The sequence below is a fragment of the Excalfactoria chinensis genome, chromosome 12, assembly GCF_039878825.1.
Source record: "Excalfactoria chinensis isolate bCotChi1 chromosome 12, bCotChi1.hap2, whole genome shotgun sequence".
In the NCBI taxonomy this organism is placed as follows: domain Eukaryota; kingdom Metazoa; phylum Chordata; class Aves; order Galliformes; family Phasianidae; genus Excalfactoria; species Excalfactoria chinensis.
The window spans coordinates 8,177,680-8,197,143 of record NC_092836.1 but is presented as its reverse complement, the minus strand read 5'-3'; the positions used below and the strand labels follow the sequence as shown (position 1 = coordinate 8,197,143).

The window sequence follows — 19,464 nt, the reverse complement described above, 5'->3', positions numbered from 1 at the left end:
TTTTTTTTTTTTTTTTTTTTCTTTTCTTTTTCTTTTTTTTTCCTGTTTTAATTCTCTCTTTCAATGACTGGACAAGAAATTACCCCTTTAAGCATAAATGTGTTAAAAACCTTCTGCATAAACGTGTTAAAAACAGTCTATGGTTACTGAAGGGAAACAGTCTCAATGCCTGAGAGAGTTCTGGCTGAAGCATGTCTCAGTTTCTCCAAGAGAACAATTCTGTACCCATCTTTATCTGTTCAGCCCATGCAGATGCCACAAATTCCCCTTTCAGTAAGTCTCAGAGAGACAACTGATTCACACTGTGTGCAGAGGGGGTGCCCATTCAAATACTAAGAGACAGACTGCTGAAGAAGAAAGACCCAGTATTACCCTATATGGGAAACTGGTAATCACAGCCTGAACCTCTGATTAATCAGCAGAGGCAAGTGTTGGGTCAGCTGTGTGAGCACAGGTGAGGGTAATTTAGCTGTGCTCCTGGATGGGGTGGAGCTCAACTCCATGTCCTCTGAGACCTCATTTAAGGGCTGACCACCACTAAGGCAGTATCTCTTGGAGATTGCTCCCTGGTGGAGGCTGCCTCAGCATTTCCCAGTGAAGACATCCATATTGGTGAGTTTTTCCTTATAAATTGCCTTTTGAATATTTGTCATCATCTTTGTTACCATCTTTGTATCATTCCACCTTACATACCCCCCACATGGTACACACATATATGGACTCAAGAAGGGCACAGAAAAGAAAGGTGTAAATGACAATCCAGATGGTCTCAAGAGATACTGGAGAAAGATGAACTAAGAACTGAAGTGCTTTTAAGAGGCACAGCAAGAACAAATACCTTTAGGTAACTGAGATCTTGAGAATTGTGGAGGAAAAAGAATAGGAACTATGTACTACTAAACAAGGTCAGGGAGCTGAGGAATATGGATCCTTCCAATAGGCAGGAAGTAAGTCTGGATGCTTGAAAGCTCTAGGAAAAAAAGCTCCAACAATGGCAAAAGCCTTTATCCTGATGAGGCAGTAGAAAAATAACTATCCTCTTTCAGAACAAATGTCAGTGTAACTGGTGACGTATTTTTAAACTAGGACTGTGCATTTTGTTTTCAGTTCTATGATAATTGCACAAATCCTTTTAAATCTGACAAGTAGAACGTTGCTCATTTGGAATATATTTCCTAAAATACCATCCATGCTGTGCTGCTGCATTAGTGAAAGTGATGACTGGAAGAATGATTAAAAAATAAGTTGTTTACTTGCAAGTATATGAGTTAATCTCTGCAGTAAGCTACAGAATTTAACATACTCTGGGAATGTTTCTGTATTTCACGCTTGACTCACAAAAAATTCAAGGAGCAAACCTCAATCTGTGCTAAACATCGGCATTTCAAATCATCTCACCAGCTGAATCTGTTAAATGAAGTTTACGTTCAGCTTCTTCCAAAAACTTCAATATGGTTAGGCTAGTCCTACCATGTTCTTCTACAGCCTGCTTCTCATTTGGAAAGGTTTGATATAGCCTTTGCAAGACCAACCAACACTCATGTTTTTAGGTAGAGAACAATAAAAAATATGCAGAGTCTTTAAGCTAACATGAATAATTTATCATATCTGTTGCCAAAGCTAAAAAGATGACATTATTGTAGCATGTAACTCACATCAGTTCAAGCTATTATGGTGTCTGTGAATAAATCAGCAATGTAAATGTAGTGAGATTTGAAAGCAAACTTGTATTTTCAAAAACAACAGCTTGAAAAAAGGAAAGAAGGCGCAACAATCTATGTTGTACTAAGCTGTTCACAAGCTCTGCAATAGAATTTATTGTGAGCAAATACCAATACTTAAGTCATGTGGGCACTTCGTGCCTTTTTCACCTGCAGGATCCTCTACAGACCATTTGCTAAACTTTGTCAGAGAACTTCTTAAAACTTAAATTCCAGAACATACATGTTAAAACTTGGAGTACTCATTTATTTGATAAATAAAGAGCATTTCTTTGCGTTATAAATCCCCTATACATATGAACAAGGAACACGCAGCAGCCTTACATTTGATGCATTGCCAGAAGCTTTTTAAAATAAGTAAATCAAATTTAAAATACAGAATCTTAACTTTAAATTGCAGAAATGTAAGCCCTGCATATGGGGTGAAATAATCCCACCAGTACAGAGGGTTTATATAAGCAGGGGGTAAAAAAAACCACTCAAGTATTTTAAGAGTGAGTGAGCCCTGGAACAGGTTGCTCAGATTCTCTGTGGACTCTTCATTCTTGCTGAGACTCGTAACCTGGACTAGGCTGTCTCTGGAGGTCTCTTCCACACAACTATTATCTGATTCTGTAAGTGGCTGCAGCCTTTCTTTATATTTTTCCTGACTGCTCATGGTTGTGAGGCGAAAATGAGGGAAACAAACATTAATTGCTTAGTGAAACCATAGAGAGCTGAGGAGAAAACTATCAAGAATTGGGGAAAATCCAGCTGTGGGAATAATTCCTCTAATGATGCCACATCAGATGAAGGAAAACAATTGTTATGATTTAAAAATACCTCACCATATATTGCGAAAGATCTGAAGAAGTGGTACCAATAAGCCTTCAGTTCAGTTTACTTTTCTCACCAGTGTGGGAAAAGATATGTACATCTATTTAACAGTTGAATAGTTGTTAGTGTTTGGTACCCCTGGCAAATTTCATTCCTACCTTCTTCCAAGTTGCTACCCAGAATGAGGCAGTATTATAATGGGGACTGACCTCTGCTCAGTAAATATTTATTAGCCTCTAGACAAGAATACTTTCCTTCCATCACAACACAGTTCTGTATCCAAACTGTTATTCACAAAGAATCCTATCCATAACAGATTATGATATTGGCTTTCTCTGCGGAATATTTTGACAGGAGAGAGTTAGAAATGTGTATAAAAACAGAGCGGAACACATAAGCTTCAACACAATTTGTTACTGCATCCTTCTATCCTGACTGGGTGCCCATATGCAGAATTGAGGAACTTGCTTTTTTTGCCAAACACATTCTCCCTCTTAAACTGACCTCTATTCAGTGTCAGGATAACTCAAAAAATACTAAATTTGTCCTATCAGCACAAACTGATAATCCAATAGATTTTAACTTTTACAACCACTCCTATTTTAAGTTTTTGTGTGTTTAAAAGTAACATTAATGTTGAATCTTTATAATCTACTTTCATAATAGATTAGTAAATATTACTCCCACGCACTGTATAAAAGAACTTGGGAAAGAGAAAAGGTAGGAGAATTAAAAGGACACATACAAGCCTATGTAGCATTTCAGTACGTAACCAGAAACTGAGCTCATATTCTTGTTCATGCTTCAGACAACTCTACTAAACACTGTGTTTTCTTTTGTTGGGGTAGCTATGGGACAATTTAGAAGTCTATTTTCTCCCATCAGCAGCTCTACTCATTTGCTGTATAACTTGTTCAATATCATGTGAAATTAGTAAGTTATATAACATCTAAAACGAGCCTATCAAAAATAAAGTATAACAAATGACTGGCATTTGAGTATTTTAAGAACGAATGTGCTTGAAGAGATGCCAAGCAGAAGTGGTAGCACCTGCAACATGTCCGTATATTGGGAACTAAACCAAGAATGCCAACTCCAACCAGATGCTGTTTTCTTTTATGTACAAATATTTTCCAAACACTGTGTTACTTTTGCTATTTCAGAAAGGTAACAAAATCCATAATGCTGAGGATTTAACTACCGGCTACTGTTTACAGCAGATGGCTATATCCAGTATTGCTAACAGCTTTGCTATTATTTGCTTCAAAAAGGCTGCATACATTAAATGCTCTTTACCTTAGCTTGGATTTTTATTACGCTTCACCACATTTTTAATTCACCATTTATTTTATATATTTGTTAGGCAGACTGATACATTGATTGTTCATGTGGTGATATGCATCTCTTCATGCCCCCTAACAAAGTATCTACATTTCTGCTTAATTTGTTTTCCAAACAAAGGCAAGGCAGATAACTGAAACAGTTGTTTGCATATTCAGTATTTATGGCAGGAATTTCACATGACCAGTTCATAGGAGCAGGTTGGAAGGATGAGCTCTACTGATGCCAGCAGTGATAGACTAAACCCACAAGAGAGGATGATGCTCTAACCAAATTTGTAACTATTTCTACCTGTGCAGATTGGGAGGTGAAGAAATGTTGCTTGGAACATTGCATGCACAGTTCTTAAAACCTGGCAAAATGTGTTGTGTTTTTGTTTGTTTGTTTTGTTTTTTCTCTGAGAGTAAGTGTAGAGGTATGATGGCTTGCTTTGTTGTGGATTTTCACATGGAGCTATTCAGAGACTCGGTAGTAAATAGTTGGACTATGTAAGAAGCCATCTTGGACCATGTAACTCCAAGAAGCATCAGCACAAGTAATATTCCCCAAACGAGCCAGAGATTTCTTTCAAAGCATCAGAAAGAACTGAATGGCAGTCACCTATTACTGGTGATGGGATTATCAGGAATCTGGCAGCATGAAATGCAGTGTCTGTTTTGCAAGACTTTGCATGGAGTTTATTGGCGCATCAATAAATTACAGCTGATTTCTAATGCAACACATTAATTTTTTTCAAATTAATTTCAATCATCCTCTGTGTATACACCTTTAGGAAGCTCCATTTACTTTAAATGCATTGATGTACTTAAGCAATTATCAGAACAAGCACAATTTTTTTGTAATATAATTAAGTAGTGAAGCAGCACTGAATTAGTATTCATTCTTTTGTAAAACAAAAACAAAAACCCACAAAACTAGGAAGATGCATTAAAAGGGATTATTTCATCAATATAGACAGTAAATCCAATGCACGTAGAAGGACAGAACTAAGATATAAACTCAAAAGAGAAAGGGCAGACAAAGATGGGAGGGGTGGGAGAAAATTGGATTTCTCACAGTTATTAAAAGAAAAAAAGTGATGGAAAAAGAGAAGAGGAAGAAAAGCGAAGTTTGTGCTAAGAGGTATAGATGAGTGGCAAGAAGTACCGTAACAAAACCCAACCCAGTACAAAACCACAAGCAATCTAAAGAAATATTCACAAACCTGGCACTAAGCCTCCTACCATCTGTCTACAGAAAGCCTATGAGAAGCAAATCTGTGTACTTGGTTTCTGTTTTCTGCATGACATATCTTGTTTATTTAATCCCTTTTGCTACACACTTTTCGAAGTGATGCAGCAATTAAAACCAGAGGAGCAGAAAGTGTAACTAGAACTACAAACAGGAAATTCATCAAAGAACAGAAAAAGTACAGAAAGACAAACAAAAATAAAATTCAGCATTGAGTTTACTCAGCTTAATTACATACCATTTAACCTGTCTATTCTAGCAGGGCTTCTAATGGCATAATATTTCTTTTGTTGATCCAATTATTAGAATAAATATAAATATGTGTGTGTCTATATATATATGGATTACGCTGAAGCAAAGGACCCTGGGAATAGGTATTTTTATTTTTTAAAATGAATTGTCAGGAGATCTGTGAGCCAATATTTTGTTTGATAAATGCTCGTCCCATTTCTTCAGAGTTTTACCATCTTCGTTCTTAATTTCAAGATTTTTTCCATCTTCATAGGAATGCCAGCAGTTAAAATATCCAAGAAATAATGATCTCATTAGCTTAATTACTTCTTATTGACTTGGTAAGTCACTGTGCTTTAATGGAAAATCTGCCATTACAATTAATGGCTGCAGTCAGGCATCCACTTTACATTAAATGTTCAAGGAAATGTTATACATCTTACAGTAACTCAGTGGAGAAGTCTTGTCCCAATGGCACCAAAATCTGAAGTGTCAGGAATGGCTGAATCAGTCCCACTAGAAACAGGGGAAAAAAAAAAAAATCAAATGTATGTCCTTTTTGCATGCAGATACATATTTCACCATCAAGAATTGCAGTGCTGTTCTCTAGTCGTGCTTCTGCAAGATCATTTCTCTAGGTTCATGAAACATATGAACGTTAAAAAAAACAACACCCTGAAGGAAGCCAGTTCAAACTGCAGTGAAAGTTGTTATAAAGGTCTCCTCTGTAGTTTCACAGGAATTCTCCTGAAATACAAGGAACCTTATTTGCTAATGGCAGCTCTACATTGCATTCTGAGAGCATGTGGACACAAAATCCTGTATCAATTACAGAGTCAAGTAACACATTCATATCAAGACTATTATGAAGCCATGTGAAAGTTATATTTTTGACGATGTAAACCTTCTTAAACAACTCTAAAAAACCCGCAACCTTGACTAGAAACAAAATCCCGTTTATTACAGCAATGTTCAATGGAGGGTTCTGATTTTTAAGCATAATGGCTTAACTGAGAGAAGACAAGAAAACATTCAGGATTCTGTGAATTCTAGAATTCAAAGAAAAATAGAAAAGATAAAGTGTGAATTGATTGTTACTATTTTTATTAACTACTTCATCGGCGAGGGCAAATACTGGTCTTCATTGACTTGGAAGATTCAACAAGAATGCTGTTTCTTCTAAAGAATGCCAAAGTGACACTTCAAGATTTCAAATTGTATTTATATACTTAAAGTATTTTATTTTGGAAGAGTATTCCAAGGTTGCACTACAAGTTGGAGACTGTATATTTGACCAAAATGAAATACTTTAGGCATATACCCGAAGAGAGAAAGAGACAAGAATGGCATATGATGGGAGTTCGACTATGGTATTGCAGCCATAGCTGAAGTTAATTTAAAACCAAGCTATTCTTAGCTGTGATCATCCACAACAGTAATTCTCAATCCTCACTTTAGACAGTAATGGTTTATTTTAATATTGGCAATAGACGAAGTTGGATTTCCCAGAAGGATACATTAGTCTAATATCTATAATACTGAAAATAATACTAAATTTCTTTCATAAAAATCAGATTACTTTTCAGAGCTTTAATGCATGACTGGACTAAACATTTTCTCATTATTTTTTATGTAAGTTTGAGATAAATTGTACTAATTGGTAATGGCATAATATGCATGAGAAGTGTATTAGAAGGTTCCTGTTTCAATCAATAAAAATCGCCATCCCGATTTTCCTTCAAAATCAAGTGGTTAAATCTAAACCAGCTTAGAACACTGCTGTCAACACTAAAAGGTACAACACGTTGCAATGAATTTAAGGCATGAGTTAAGATGATTGCTTTTTATCCACTGAATATAATAGTTTTGATTTTAACAAGCGGAAGATTTAGCTCTTGAAATGCAACATACTTGACTGTAATTCTAAGAACTCTGACTCAATAACAAAGACATACTTGAATAAGGAATATTGTAAAAATACAGCATTACTCACACCACTTTTTGGGATCCCTTTTTGAGCGAGGTCATGACAAGGTGATTGCAGTTAATAGACAATTCATATATTGTGATGAAATCTTTTAATAGACAAATTGAAGTGGAAAAAGTGTTACAGCTCACAGGCCTCCATACTCCTAAATTGTAAGTCCTTCTTCCAACTGTATCACAACTAGTTTGCTGGACATTAGCGTATAGCAGGATCAGGTACAGAAACCAACACAGCTGAATAAGGACAATGTGAATTGACCAAATATCTTCCCTAAAGAACTTTGATAGGGCATTTCTCTACCTTCTACTTATTTGTAGCTGATCTCCTAAGAAGCTGATGAAAAACCACTCTGTTAATACTGAACTAAGCCCAAATGAAGGGAGAATAAAGAATTTTTACATTCCAGTATAACCGCTTTGATAAACAGAACAGCAGCACAGATATTTCATTCTTTGATACTCACAAGTTTGTCTGGTTTCCTTTGGTAGCTGCATTCTGTTTATTTGATTGCTTCCTTCAAGTACAAAAACAAAGCCCTTTGTTTCTTTATCGTATTCCTACAAAAAGGAACAATAAACAAACATCAGCATTGTAATAACATCCCTCACCTTACAATCAACCATAACACTAACATGCAAATTTGCACTTTTGTAGTTAAACACAGCAGCAGAATTCAGCGTAAGGCAGATGGCACTGCAAGTATGAGAGTTCAGAGCTGCCAGTAGTAATGCAATACATCAAAATCTGTCATTTACTTGTTCATTTTATGAACAAGCAGTGCTGACTAACACAATCTACAATCCAGCAGGACTGACTCAATCCATTAGCTAACAGAACGATGAAACTACTTTTCAAATTAGTCCTTTTTAATAACCTTTTTAATAAGTCCTTTTAATAGTTTGAAATATAAGATTACACTACAACAAACCTAGTCTGCAAACAGGAATAAAGTACTAAATGTGACAGACTAAACGACTGCTTATATAACAGAATTGTGACAAATCCACAGTCAGGTCAAAACTCTCAATACTTTTTCCTGGATTCTATACTGTAACTTTTATACATTTCTTAAAAAACTTACTTTCCATATAGCTGATGGATTGCCAAAAATCCTCCATTTTGCTCCTGGGTTTTTGCCTTGAGCACTGAATATTTCAACAGATGGGCCACCCTATGGTAAAATGGTTTAAGGATGCATAATTGAATCAAACATTGAGCAGAGAATCATCACTTATCACGAATATAAGGACCAATCCCACCCCACAGCGGTCTGTTACCATGGTCAGTATTACTGATCAGACAAGTGTATTAAAGATAATATGCATATTTACTAGAGGATCTAAAAAGCAAATTTATTGCAAAAGTTCCGAGAAGATGCTGAATATTAGCTACTTATACTTAGATATGCTTTATTTCTACAACTCACCAAATAGAGATTTAAAACATACTACCTAATGTTAAAAAAATAATCCCTTGCATATTTCATATTTTGTCTAATTTCCTAAGAAAATTAAGTTTGCAGAGTCATGCTGGTTCTGTCTGCACATGCAAGTATGTCAAAGACATCTCCCTATAACATTCCTAGTAGATACTGAAGTCCGGCTTGATTTGATAGAACTGTTCATAAAACACATAAAACATTTCTGTGCTGAATTAAGTGACCCGGTAGGAGACAGATGCTAAGAGCATCACCGCATGAAGATAAGAGCAGTACTTACGCTGCAGCCTTTATTTGGAACTAGAGAAATAATATGGGAAAGAGATTATGGTTACCTCTGCCAGATAAAAACTCCTTACATTGAGCACATGCTCTATTAGACATCAAACATTCTAACCATAATCGTTTAGGGAAACAGGCTATGGCAGCTCTTCTTAGGGAATTATCTGCTTCAATGTTTTTCACATTACAAGTCACAGAAAATGTCTTCTGCTGGACTCAGACTATGGTTTGATCAACATTTTTTCATCAGTGCCTTTGACACAATCAATCTCTACAACTGTTGTCTCTCCCTTCTAATTCCTAGCTGCATGTACTCCCCAGTGCTCTTTATGCTCAGCTGCCCAAACAGTCGTACAGAAGTCAGTATGAGCAAGAAGTGAGCAGTCTTGCCAACAAAATAAATGCTCAAATTATGCTTTCAGGGAACATCAACTCTGCACTGTCTATAAATTTCCATCCTTGTTCCCCTTTGGTGTCTGACAGCTAAACCCCAGTGACTAAATTTCCTAAGTTCTAAGGAGATTTAAAAAGGCATTCCATAAACAGCATCAGTAAGATACATATCTTTATATTCATAATGGATGAAAAAAAGACCAAACTTAAAATATATGATAAACTATTGAAGTTAATGTTATCCAGCATATTTAAGGACTATAGGATCAAGCTGTCAGAAAGTTAGAAAAAAATGGTATCTGCCAACTCATATATGTTTGTAGCAAATCTTTATAAACAAGTGGAGTTTTCTCCAAAATATAAACATACACATCTTGGTAATGTTGCAGCCCTTGTAGGCCCTGCTTCAGTTAAACTAACTGAACAGGACATAGAAAACTACCAGACGTGACATGTGAGAATGCTGAACGTAACAAGCAGTGATGTGAGGAGCTGACAGAAGTTACTGACAGTGCTGTGATGGATGGCTGGGTGGTTGGGAGAGTTATGCAAGAAGCTGATGAGGCAATATGAGGCATCTTTGGGGGACTACAATCATGCAGGGCAATGAAAATAAAGCTGAGACAGACTACATGACAGCATGGGAAATACCAGTTTGGGGTCCAGACTGGATGGGAGGAGATACACTCTCTCTGGCCCATAAGGAAAGAGGCAGACAAAACATTGCTGCTGTCACTGCTGGTGTCTATTCCAGACCTGGCAGCACCAGCAGCCACACGCTATTTCATAACATTTATAAAAACACTGAATAATTAAACTTGATAAAACATTTCTCTATCTGGACTTTTTCTCTCCCCATAAATAAGCCATTGTAATTGAATTCTCTCAAAGATGAAATGAATGAGGGTACAAAATATGACTGTTTCTGTTTTACCTGATATTGATTTTTGAACATTTTCCAGCTTTCACAGCAAGAAAAAACACTTCAGGTTTTCTATCAGTAAAGACACACATCGCCCTGCAGATAAAAAAATACAAACTTTGTGTAGCATCTGACATGAAAAAGAACCCTAAAACGAAACACAAAATTATTGTAGAGGATATGAATACTATTCTTAAATACTTTTCAAGAGAAGACAATGTGTATCAACTGCATCAGAGGGCTACAGGGCTACCAGAGATAATACTTCTATATACATTGAGTGCTTAACGCTGCCTTTCCTTACATTCCAAGTTAAAATACTAATTTTCTCATTAGCCATTACTTTTAACAATGAAGGATTCTTCATGCTTTAAAATTGTGTGAAAATAATCTCTCATACACATTTTATTTTTTTAATTATTCTTTGTTATCAAGTGCTTGTTGGAAAACACCAGGACTCCATTTAGAAGGGTTCAATGTTTAATACAGGAAAACAGAATCACACAGAAACCACTCCATCCAGAGATCTCTGGCAGAGCCTTCTTAGACAAACAATCTTCTTTCAATCTCAGCTGCCTGCTTTGAGGATGATTACTCTGTGTCTCAAACCAAGCACTTGCTTGGCTATTCTTAGAGCTGCTAATGTCAACAGGAGTTAAGGGATGCCTGCAGTTGGAGAATCAGAGGAGTAGAAAGTGAAGGGATTGGTAAGGAAGCCTCCCACTTCTCTCTTTGGTCCTGCTGAGTATCTGCAATTTTACCTGAAGTCAGCAGAAAGTAAAGGGACCCTGAACATAAAAGTAAAGGGGCACTTGTCTGTCTTAAGGAACAGGTAGAACCACTCACAGGAGGCAACAGGCACTTTTGCTGTGGAAACAGAATGCCAGTCGACTCACAGAAAGCAGCATTTCACAAGACCGTGCCTTTGGCTCATTTGATGTAACTTGGTTACGTGTATCGCTGCAGTTCAGCACAGAATACTTACAGAATCAGTTTCGATTTCTGGAGTTCTATGGAGCCTGAGATAATTCTTTTTATAACAGATCAAAACAATGATTGTGTGCCCCGGTGGCGCAGCGGTAGAATTCCCGTTTGCAACACCAGGGGGCCCGGGTTCGAATCCCCCCTGTGGACCAGGGGGTAGAAGTGCCGCTCTGCTACACAGAGGGCTCGAATCCCGGGAGTTGGACTCGATGATCTCTAAGGTCCCTTCCAACTTGCACGATACTATGATACTATGATGATGATACACTGACCAAGACAATATAAGCATCGCTTCTTGAGAAGAGTTTAGTTACAATGCTGAGCTCTCACAACCAGAAAGTGACAAAATGTTTTCAGTATGACAACATGACAGACAAGTACAAATAAATTAGGAGCTCAGCAACTTCATAAACAATGGCAACAATTGAGGAATTAGAGCAGCATTCTATGTCAAAAAGTGTATCACCGTTCACTTAGGAAATACAATGAAATCAGTTAATACTAAGCAGCATTCTATTTTAACCAGGGGCAATTATTGTAAGCCTTAATGCAAAATGAAATATAAATGGAAAGAAAAATCAGAAATTAGAAACTTATTTCATGCTGCTGCCAGAAACATCAGTTCATTTTCAACCTTTTGATTAGGAGGAAAATGAAATTTAGAAAACATGGTATCTGTGGCCTGCCTATCAAAAACCAGTAAGTATTGTGACTGTGTTGCTTTAATAGCATCACCACACATCCAACAAATGAGTTGCAGAATTCTGCATTTTTATATGATTTTTACCTAAAACTCCCAAATAAAATCTATTATTTTTTTTTTTCTTATAAGAATGACTACATTAAACTAAGAGCTTAGAAATGTGAAAGCACTTCTGAAGCAAGTATTATTCCTTCTGTATGTACTTATTTTGCATACATAGAAATTGCACTGGAAATCAATATTGACCTTTTTTTTTTTTGGCCTGCAGTCTTATCTTTGCAGCAACCTACAAGCCTTGGGCAAGCCCAAACTACTCAAAATTTCATTATCCATGTCTTAGTGAGAAGTAATGACACTGTGCAACTGATCTTAGTGACCTACCGTTTTGATTTGCTTTGCCAGAGCTAAATGTGAAGGACTGCTGGTGAAGGGAAAGCGGGAAGTGTTGGCCTCCTAGGGTACAGATATTATTGAGTGAAGGAGATACAAAGCAAGACACTATTTTTCCTCGGAGCAAATCCTTTACATTGACTGTTGCCTTAAAAACCAGGTCCAATTCTGCCAGGCATCATGCATCTAACATAACCCTCACATATCCTGCAGTTCTGCCATGCCTTATTATACCTCAGGGAAAAAAAATATACCAGGATTCCTCACATTTATTTAGGTGTAAGAGTCACTGTTTGTAATGTATAAAGTCTTAGGACTGAACAGAACAGCTTGTCTCTGAGAGATTACTGTTAATGTTATTGTGGTCAGAAATCTGCTGACTGTACTCATACTCAAAATGTATATTTTGGAAGAAATATTAGCATGCATTATGAAGGGGCCAAGTTCCATCTTCCTTAGCATAGCACCTTTCAGGATGGAAGGCAGGGCAGGCAGCTGCAGCGTACACAGACACTGCTGTATTCAGAATGACACAGAAGATACGGAAAGTAATCCTTTATTTTCTTCATTGTTTTCTCATAATGTGTACCTGGTTTTCACAGAGCCCAATCCACCAACAGCACAGCGTGCACAGTTTAGAAAGAAGATGCAAAGAGCTTTATGTAAAGCCTAAGGTATGTGGAAGCCATGCTGATATATTGGGTTCAATGCTGTGCTAATACACTTTGCCTCTCAGCAGTGCTTATTAGCTTTGGCTTGACATCACGCTAATTTATCTCCACAATGCATTGCATGGAAATAGTTCTTGGTTGGCTCTGAGCACAGGAAGAGTGTACGTGCATTGGTAAAACACAATGGAGACGTGCAGTTATCACAGTAAGACCCTTATGCTGATACTTTTGAAGTGGAAGAAGCATGTGTCTGAATGGAAAAGTTCAGATGATATGCTTAAGGTAGAGAACATGATCAAATAAACTTTCAGTGGATCACAGAAAGCTTAGAAATACATACGAAGAGATAACAGTAAGTGCGTGGTAGTAAAAAGATGCCACAAATCTGTGAGGCGAAGAGCACTTCCTGTAGGACTACAAATGTCACAATTAGAAATCTTTAATATTCAAGTTGTCAAATAAGCAAATTGCCTAAAATATGGCTTAATATTTTTCACCAGAGCAGCTGTTTTTTTGAACGGACACATGTGAATAGGTGAGTTATTAATTAGCAGAATATATTTTACATCAATTTAGAAAAGCCTCCTAACTCAAATTCTTACAGAGATGGCTCTTTCTAACTTCAGCTAAGGGTGAATTAGATCCGAAGCTTGTAAATAGTTGTGCTGGGACAAGTCATTTATAGTACAAAGCTGATTACTGCAAACACACCAGGGAAACATCAGCTGGCTTTTCACACAGGCACAAAAGACTGCAAGGTATTTTTGATCACGCATTACTCGTTAGTTCCCAGCTTCCATTAAGTTACTGCAAATAAAGACTAGAGAATACCTTTGCTATCAGGATTGAAAGCTACTAAAAACATTAAGTGAATTACTTATTTATGGTGAAATTAGTAACAGTGACAATATTAAGGATGTACTTTGATGATGCCTTAAGTATGTTTTCTTATAGAAAACTACACTTAGAGAATGGGCTGGAAAACTGATATTACTTGAAATCCGGAGGGTTTTCTTTTGAAAGAAGGGGGACTATTTGGCATCTCAATATCAATCCTCTACTTTTTGTGTATCTTTCAAATAAATAGGCTCTTAATGACAGCACTGTAGAATGCTGCGGTTCAGCAGCTCCATGTGTTTCTTTCACAGATCACTATTACTGAACCATGTGCGTTTGTCCAATTGGAAATATGGGCTTTAAACATCAGCCAACAACAATCAGGAACGTAGTTTATAAAGTTATGTGACAGTGAAATATATTTATCTTTGGAAGAACAGATTCCTATCAGGATTTACATCATGAGGTCTTGGTCTGTACACTGACTTTGATAGTTTCACAATGTTTCCCATACCAAAAATGAAGCAGCAACAGCCCAAAGTGCCCCCAAATCCTTTTATTCTTATGATCCACTTAGGATCTGGCAAAAAGAAAGAAGTCTCAGTTCTAGGGCATCTTTATATACATATCTTTGTTTTCTTCCAACACATTAAACAAACAGCAAATGCAAGCAGACCTTTGGGCTTCTTTATATTACTGGTTGCTGAGTACTGCTGTAACCACAAAGGATTTTACCTTTGCAGTCACAGCCAGTCCCTTGACCACATGCACAAGCACATGACCGTATTTTTTCTGATCAGTGCCCCAGTATTGAAAAAAATCTGTGTTTATTTATTTTTCTATTCCAAAGACAAAAGCGTAAGGCAGAGTTAAAGTGCACCTACCACTAATCTGCACTGAAAGATGTCCCAAACCCACTGCTTTTGGCAGGGAACAGGCTGCTAATCCATACAACTCACCATCACGGGCCCAAAGCCAGCGCTGATTTATGGCAGGCTGGGACACACCAGGGAGAGCAGTTCATCACTGGCGAAGGGTTTTAGCATCTTCTAGACAAATGAATTTCACATATTGAATATTTAAAGCTGGGTCTGCAACACCGCTATACATTTTCTCAACGCACAACATAATAAACGGGGAAAAAGACCATTAATAAACTACAGCAAGACTACCAGCGTCCCTATACCAGGAGCAAAGACGGCTTAACGCACCAACCCCGGTTCCTTGTGCCACAACAGCAATGACGCCGTGCAGCTCCCCCTCTCCCCCGCCCCTCCGCCGTCTCGGCCCTCCCACTCCTCCACCCCCCGCCGCCAGGGGCCGGGGTCGCTCAGCTTGCGGAGCTCAGCCCCCGCCGGGTCTCACCTGGGCGAGGGCGGCTTGATAGGCCGCGCCTACGGGGGAGGCGGGCGGCTGGGTGGGGATGGGCGCGTTTAAAATGGCGGCGGGCTGGATATGGCGTTCACGCTGACTGGAATGCGGCCGTTAGCTGCGCGGAGCCGAGCGGTCTCGTTCGCTTCGGGCCGCCCGCAAGGCCTTTTTTTTTCCCCACGAAGTGAGTAAAAACTGGCTAATCGTGCGGTTTGAGGGCTGCGGACGGCTCCTGGTAGGGTAACACTTGTGTCTTCCAGGGTACACGTGGAGCATGGCGGCCACGTGAAGTGGTGAAGCACAAACGTGACTAAGAAATCTCTTGGCCACTTAATCTATAAGACTAACTCTTGTGTTTTTTTGAGGGCGATGTGGGAAGCCACAGCCATGGCCCTGGTTTTTAAGAGATTAATTAACTTCTGGCTCTTCTATTTAAGAGGACGTTAAGGACAGCCCCGTTAGTTTAAAGTTCTTGTCAAAAATAGGATCTCTTGATGGCTTTGAAAACCTCTGGGAAGAAGGTGTCAGGAAACCACTTGGATCTAGGGTTATAGAATGAGGTGTTTGTAAAAGAATATCATTGCTTAGAATGACTGCTCTTTTGGTTACAGCCTTTCTTTCTGAAGCTTTGCAGCCTTTAAACAAAAAGAAATAATGAGTTGCCTTTTTCTTAAGGTGCATCTTCAAATTTCTACAACGAATGGTTGTTGTGGACTCTAACGTCTCACAGTGGGATGGAGTCTGTGAAATTAAGGTGCTGAGACACCAGTTTGTTGGGCAGTGTCTCAGCACACCTTTGTTCTGTTCACAGAATCATAGAATGGCTCAGGCTGGGGGGGGGACCTTAAAGATCATGGAGCTCCAACCCCATGCTGTGGGCTGGCTGCTCCCACCAGCTCAGGCTGCCCAGGGTCCCATCCATGGCCTTGAGCACCCCCAGCAATGGGCACCCACAGCTCTGGGCAGCCGTGTCACTGCCTCACCGCCCTCTGAGTGCAGAATTTCTTCCTAACATCTAACCTAAACCTCCCCTTTTAGTTCAAAGCCATTCCCCCTTGTCCTGTCATTGTCTTTCTTTCCATTGCTTCTGAAAGGTACTGTCAAGGAAGGGAAGGGGTTAAATCATTTATAAGATTTATTTAGCTTTCTCGTTTTACTTTGGGATTTTCAAAGAAGACGTATCTAGTGTAGTTTTGTCATATGGTGGATTAGACTGCTGAAAGTTCTTGGGTATTGGTGATAAGGAAAACAGTAATGCTAAAACTGAGCTACAGGTTATTAAATAAAAGCAGCTAATAGAACAAGGACAAAAGAAAGATAATAGCAGAAGAAAAGTTAGAAACTTGAGAAGTTCTGTAGACAACAGAAACTATATTGTTCATTATATGTGGTTTTACTAGAAATTGTCCTGAATTTTTTTCTACACATAACACTTATGTCTAAAAAGCCTGAAACCTCTGTGACAGGCCTATGGCTGGAGGAGCTGAGAAATTTGAGTTAAAAAACAGGGTTCAGGCTGGAGAACCAGGGGTTGTAAAGGTATATGGAACAGCCAGCTGTGGAAGCAGCTTCTTGCCACCTCTGGGCAGTGCTGGGCTGTGCAAGTCAAAAATTCCCTTCTGCCAGCTGCTGGAGAAAACAGATTTCAGAGGGGAAAAAAGAAATTCCTGCTTATTCCAGTTCTACAGGAAAAAATACGTGTCTATGTGTATATAAAAAAACGTATATGTTTGGTACACCCTATCACTCAAAAACTGCAGGTAGTGTAAAATTAGCAAGGAACCCTGTCATTAAACTTAGCTGTTCTATGACCCAGTCCTTGTGTACTCTGAGGTTTGATTTGAAAGTATGTTAATGTGGGAACACTGTGAAACTAATGGTTAGAAAATCACGAGGTTTGTTTTATTGACTTCTTTAAGGTCAAATGTTTACATCAGCTTCTGTTGCTTTGTTGCTTGAGCTTCTGGGTTATGTATTTTTCTTTCGCTACCTGTTTTAGGCCTCTGCACAGAGTACATCTGCTAAAGCCCAGGAAAGGCATGAGGAGTGTTCAGCAAGTGGGTGAGTAATGATTTGGAGAAATCTGTGAGAACTCAGATACGTTTACCTTCAAATGCTACCCTTCAATTTCCTGAGTTGAAACCTGTACACATTACACTGTGTTTCAGTGGACAGATTTTTACTGTGTCTTAGAGCAGTAAATTGGAACATAAAGACAGTTCTTAGTGCAAATGCTCTAAACTCGAGGTGTGGTTAGATCTCCAGCCTTAAATTAAAATACCAAGATGTCAGTAGTGTCATGCTGGGAACTGAATTGATTTAATTTTGGATAGTGTTCAACATGCACTAGGTATTTGATGTGTGATATTAAACCCAGCCATTTTAAAGGGACCCCCGCTGGCATGACTTGGCTTTGTATCAACAGGAATAATACTGTAATTTCCTTCATCCATTCATGACTTTTCCTTATTGCATACTGTTGCTCACACTTGGAGCAGCCTGCCAGCTGGTATATACCAGGTGGCCTCCGTTCCCTCCTGTGTAAAGCTCCCTTTCACCTCTGATGACCATTTGCCAGTCTGATCTGAATTGTACTGTTCTATTATATGCCTTTTTAGACAGTTGCTTTATGTAGTAGTTCAGTACCTTGTCTTTTGAGTTCATTCTGTAAAGCACCATGTCACGTTTTGGAAGCTGTATGTTCGTTAAGCTGAGAAAGGAGACGCTGTGGCATTCTATGAAATTTTCTGTAAATCCTTCTTGCCATTCTTGACTTAGAGAGAAGGGTCACACTGTGTACATTGTGGCCTGCTTAGCCTTCACTTGGTAACAGCTGCCATGGAGCTGAGGCATATTTGCCCCAGTGTCAGGCCAGTCTTCGTTTCCTCTTAAGCCAATAACCTTTCGTATGCATGTTTACCAAGGTTATGTCATGCAGGGTTATTTACCTGTGTAGTCACCATTGTATCTGCGCTGTTTGTGGATCTCTGAAAATATTCCAGCAAAGTGAACATGTACTTTTCATTTTATCTAATTTTTGTTTCTACCTTTGTCTTCTGATACAATTACTGTTAAAGTGGAATTCATTAATTAACTATTCTGGCTGTCTGAGTTTCTAGGACAGACTAATGTAATTTGAGAGAGAGAAATATATGTTATCTCTCCATTGGCCCGTGGCTCTTAGAAATGTGCAATGATGCCTTCAATTCAGAAAACAGCAGTTTGGAGAAGACAGTTGTTGGTTGTGTTTGAAGTGAGAACTGGTTTTCCTAAGCCCCACAAATACTTCGTCCACAGAGGTTTTGTATAAATCTCTATTTGAGGTCTGGGGAAAGGTTATGAAAAAGCAAGCTGGGTTACTTTCTGTTGAGACTCAGGAGATCAAACATTTGCCAGTTTTCCCTCCCCTCTCTATAGCCTTGTTGTTCAGGTTTGGAAGCTTTAGATGCTGCTGCAGGAGAGGTGGGAAGGCTGTGGAGCTGCTCCTCCTGTATGCATCTTTTCTTTGCAGCACAGTGGATGATGCTGAGATGACATCAAAGGCTTTAGAATCCCACCTTCACCAGACTGGTTCTGTTCATGATCATACAAAAATTACATTTGTTCTGTGAAATGAATGCGCTGCATCTCTCCAGAAAGCATTGAGTGCTCAGGAACTAATACCTGAAACTGGAAAACAGACTACTTAGTTTTGTCAGGCTTTATAAGAGTCTACTCCATGCTATCAGTTGGCCAAATTTCAGTTCAGAGCAGACTTTTAAGGCACAAAAGTCATGAAGTGTTTAATAAGGATACCAGCCTAGTTAGCCAGTATTCTTGGATGTATAAAAGCAGCTAGCGTAGGGCTTATTAGAGTTGATTTGTTCCTCTCTGTTGCTCTTCTGTGTTTTATGTGGGGGCAACTGGAATCTTTTTACAGCTGGAAAAAAAGTGGTTGCATCTGGAAAAAAAAGCAGTGCGTTCCTTTACTCTAAGAACCATCAGCTTCGTGCATTGTGTGTGTGTGCGCTAATGACCTCCATTCCTTCAGAGCAATTCATTAGTTACATAGCAGCAATGAAAGCGTACAGGAAAACTGACAATGTGCCATGTTTTGCTCTAGTATTGAAGCCATTTGCATTTAACTTTGGCAGTTATATTACAGTGA

The 19,464-nt window shown here is 38.6% G+C and overlaps 1 protein-coding gene and 1 long non-coding RNA gene across 4 annotated transcripts in view; one reads left to right on the top strand and one right to left on the bottom strand.

The window, feature by feature from the left end:
- CFAP20DC (CFAP20 domain containing) overlaps positions 1 to 15,369 on the bottom strand; it is a 62,504-nt gene extending 47,135 nt beyond the window's left edge. For all 3 annotated transcript variants that reach the window (XM_072347366.1, XM_072347367.1, XM_072347368.1), the window contains exons 1-6: positions 15,312 to 15,369; positions 14,906 to 14,995; positions 10,374 to 10,457; positions 8,408 to 8,497; positions 7,790 to 7,883; positions 5,783 to 5,855 (exon numbers count right to left, since the gene is read on the bottom strand). In XM_072347366.1, coding sequence (XP_072203467.1) covers positions 5,783 to 5,855; positions 7,790 to 7,883; positions 8,408 to 8,497; positions 10,374 to 10,394 — 278 coding nt within the window. In that variant the 5' untranslated portion in view covers positions 10,395 to 10,457; positions 14,906 to 14,995; positions 15,312 to 15,369. The remainder of the gene's footprint in view (positions 1 to 5,782; positions 5,856 to 7,789; positions 7,884 to 8,407; positions 8,498 to 10,373; positions 10,458 to 14,905; positions 14,996 to 15,311) is intronic.
- Positions 15,370 to 15,425: 56 nt separating this feature from the next.
- Positions 15,426 to 19,464, top strand: part of LOC140257784 (uncharacterized) — a 139,455-nt gene continuing 135,416 nt past the window's right edge. The window contains exons 1-2 of the long non-coding RNA XR_011905124.1: positions 15,426 to 15,501; positions 17,317 to 17,378. This is a non-coding gene — a long non-coding RNA (uncharacterized lncRNA). The remainder of the gene's footprint in view (positions 15,502 to 17,316; positions 17,379 to 19,464) is intronic.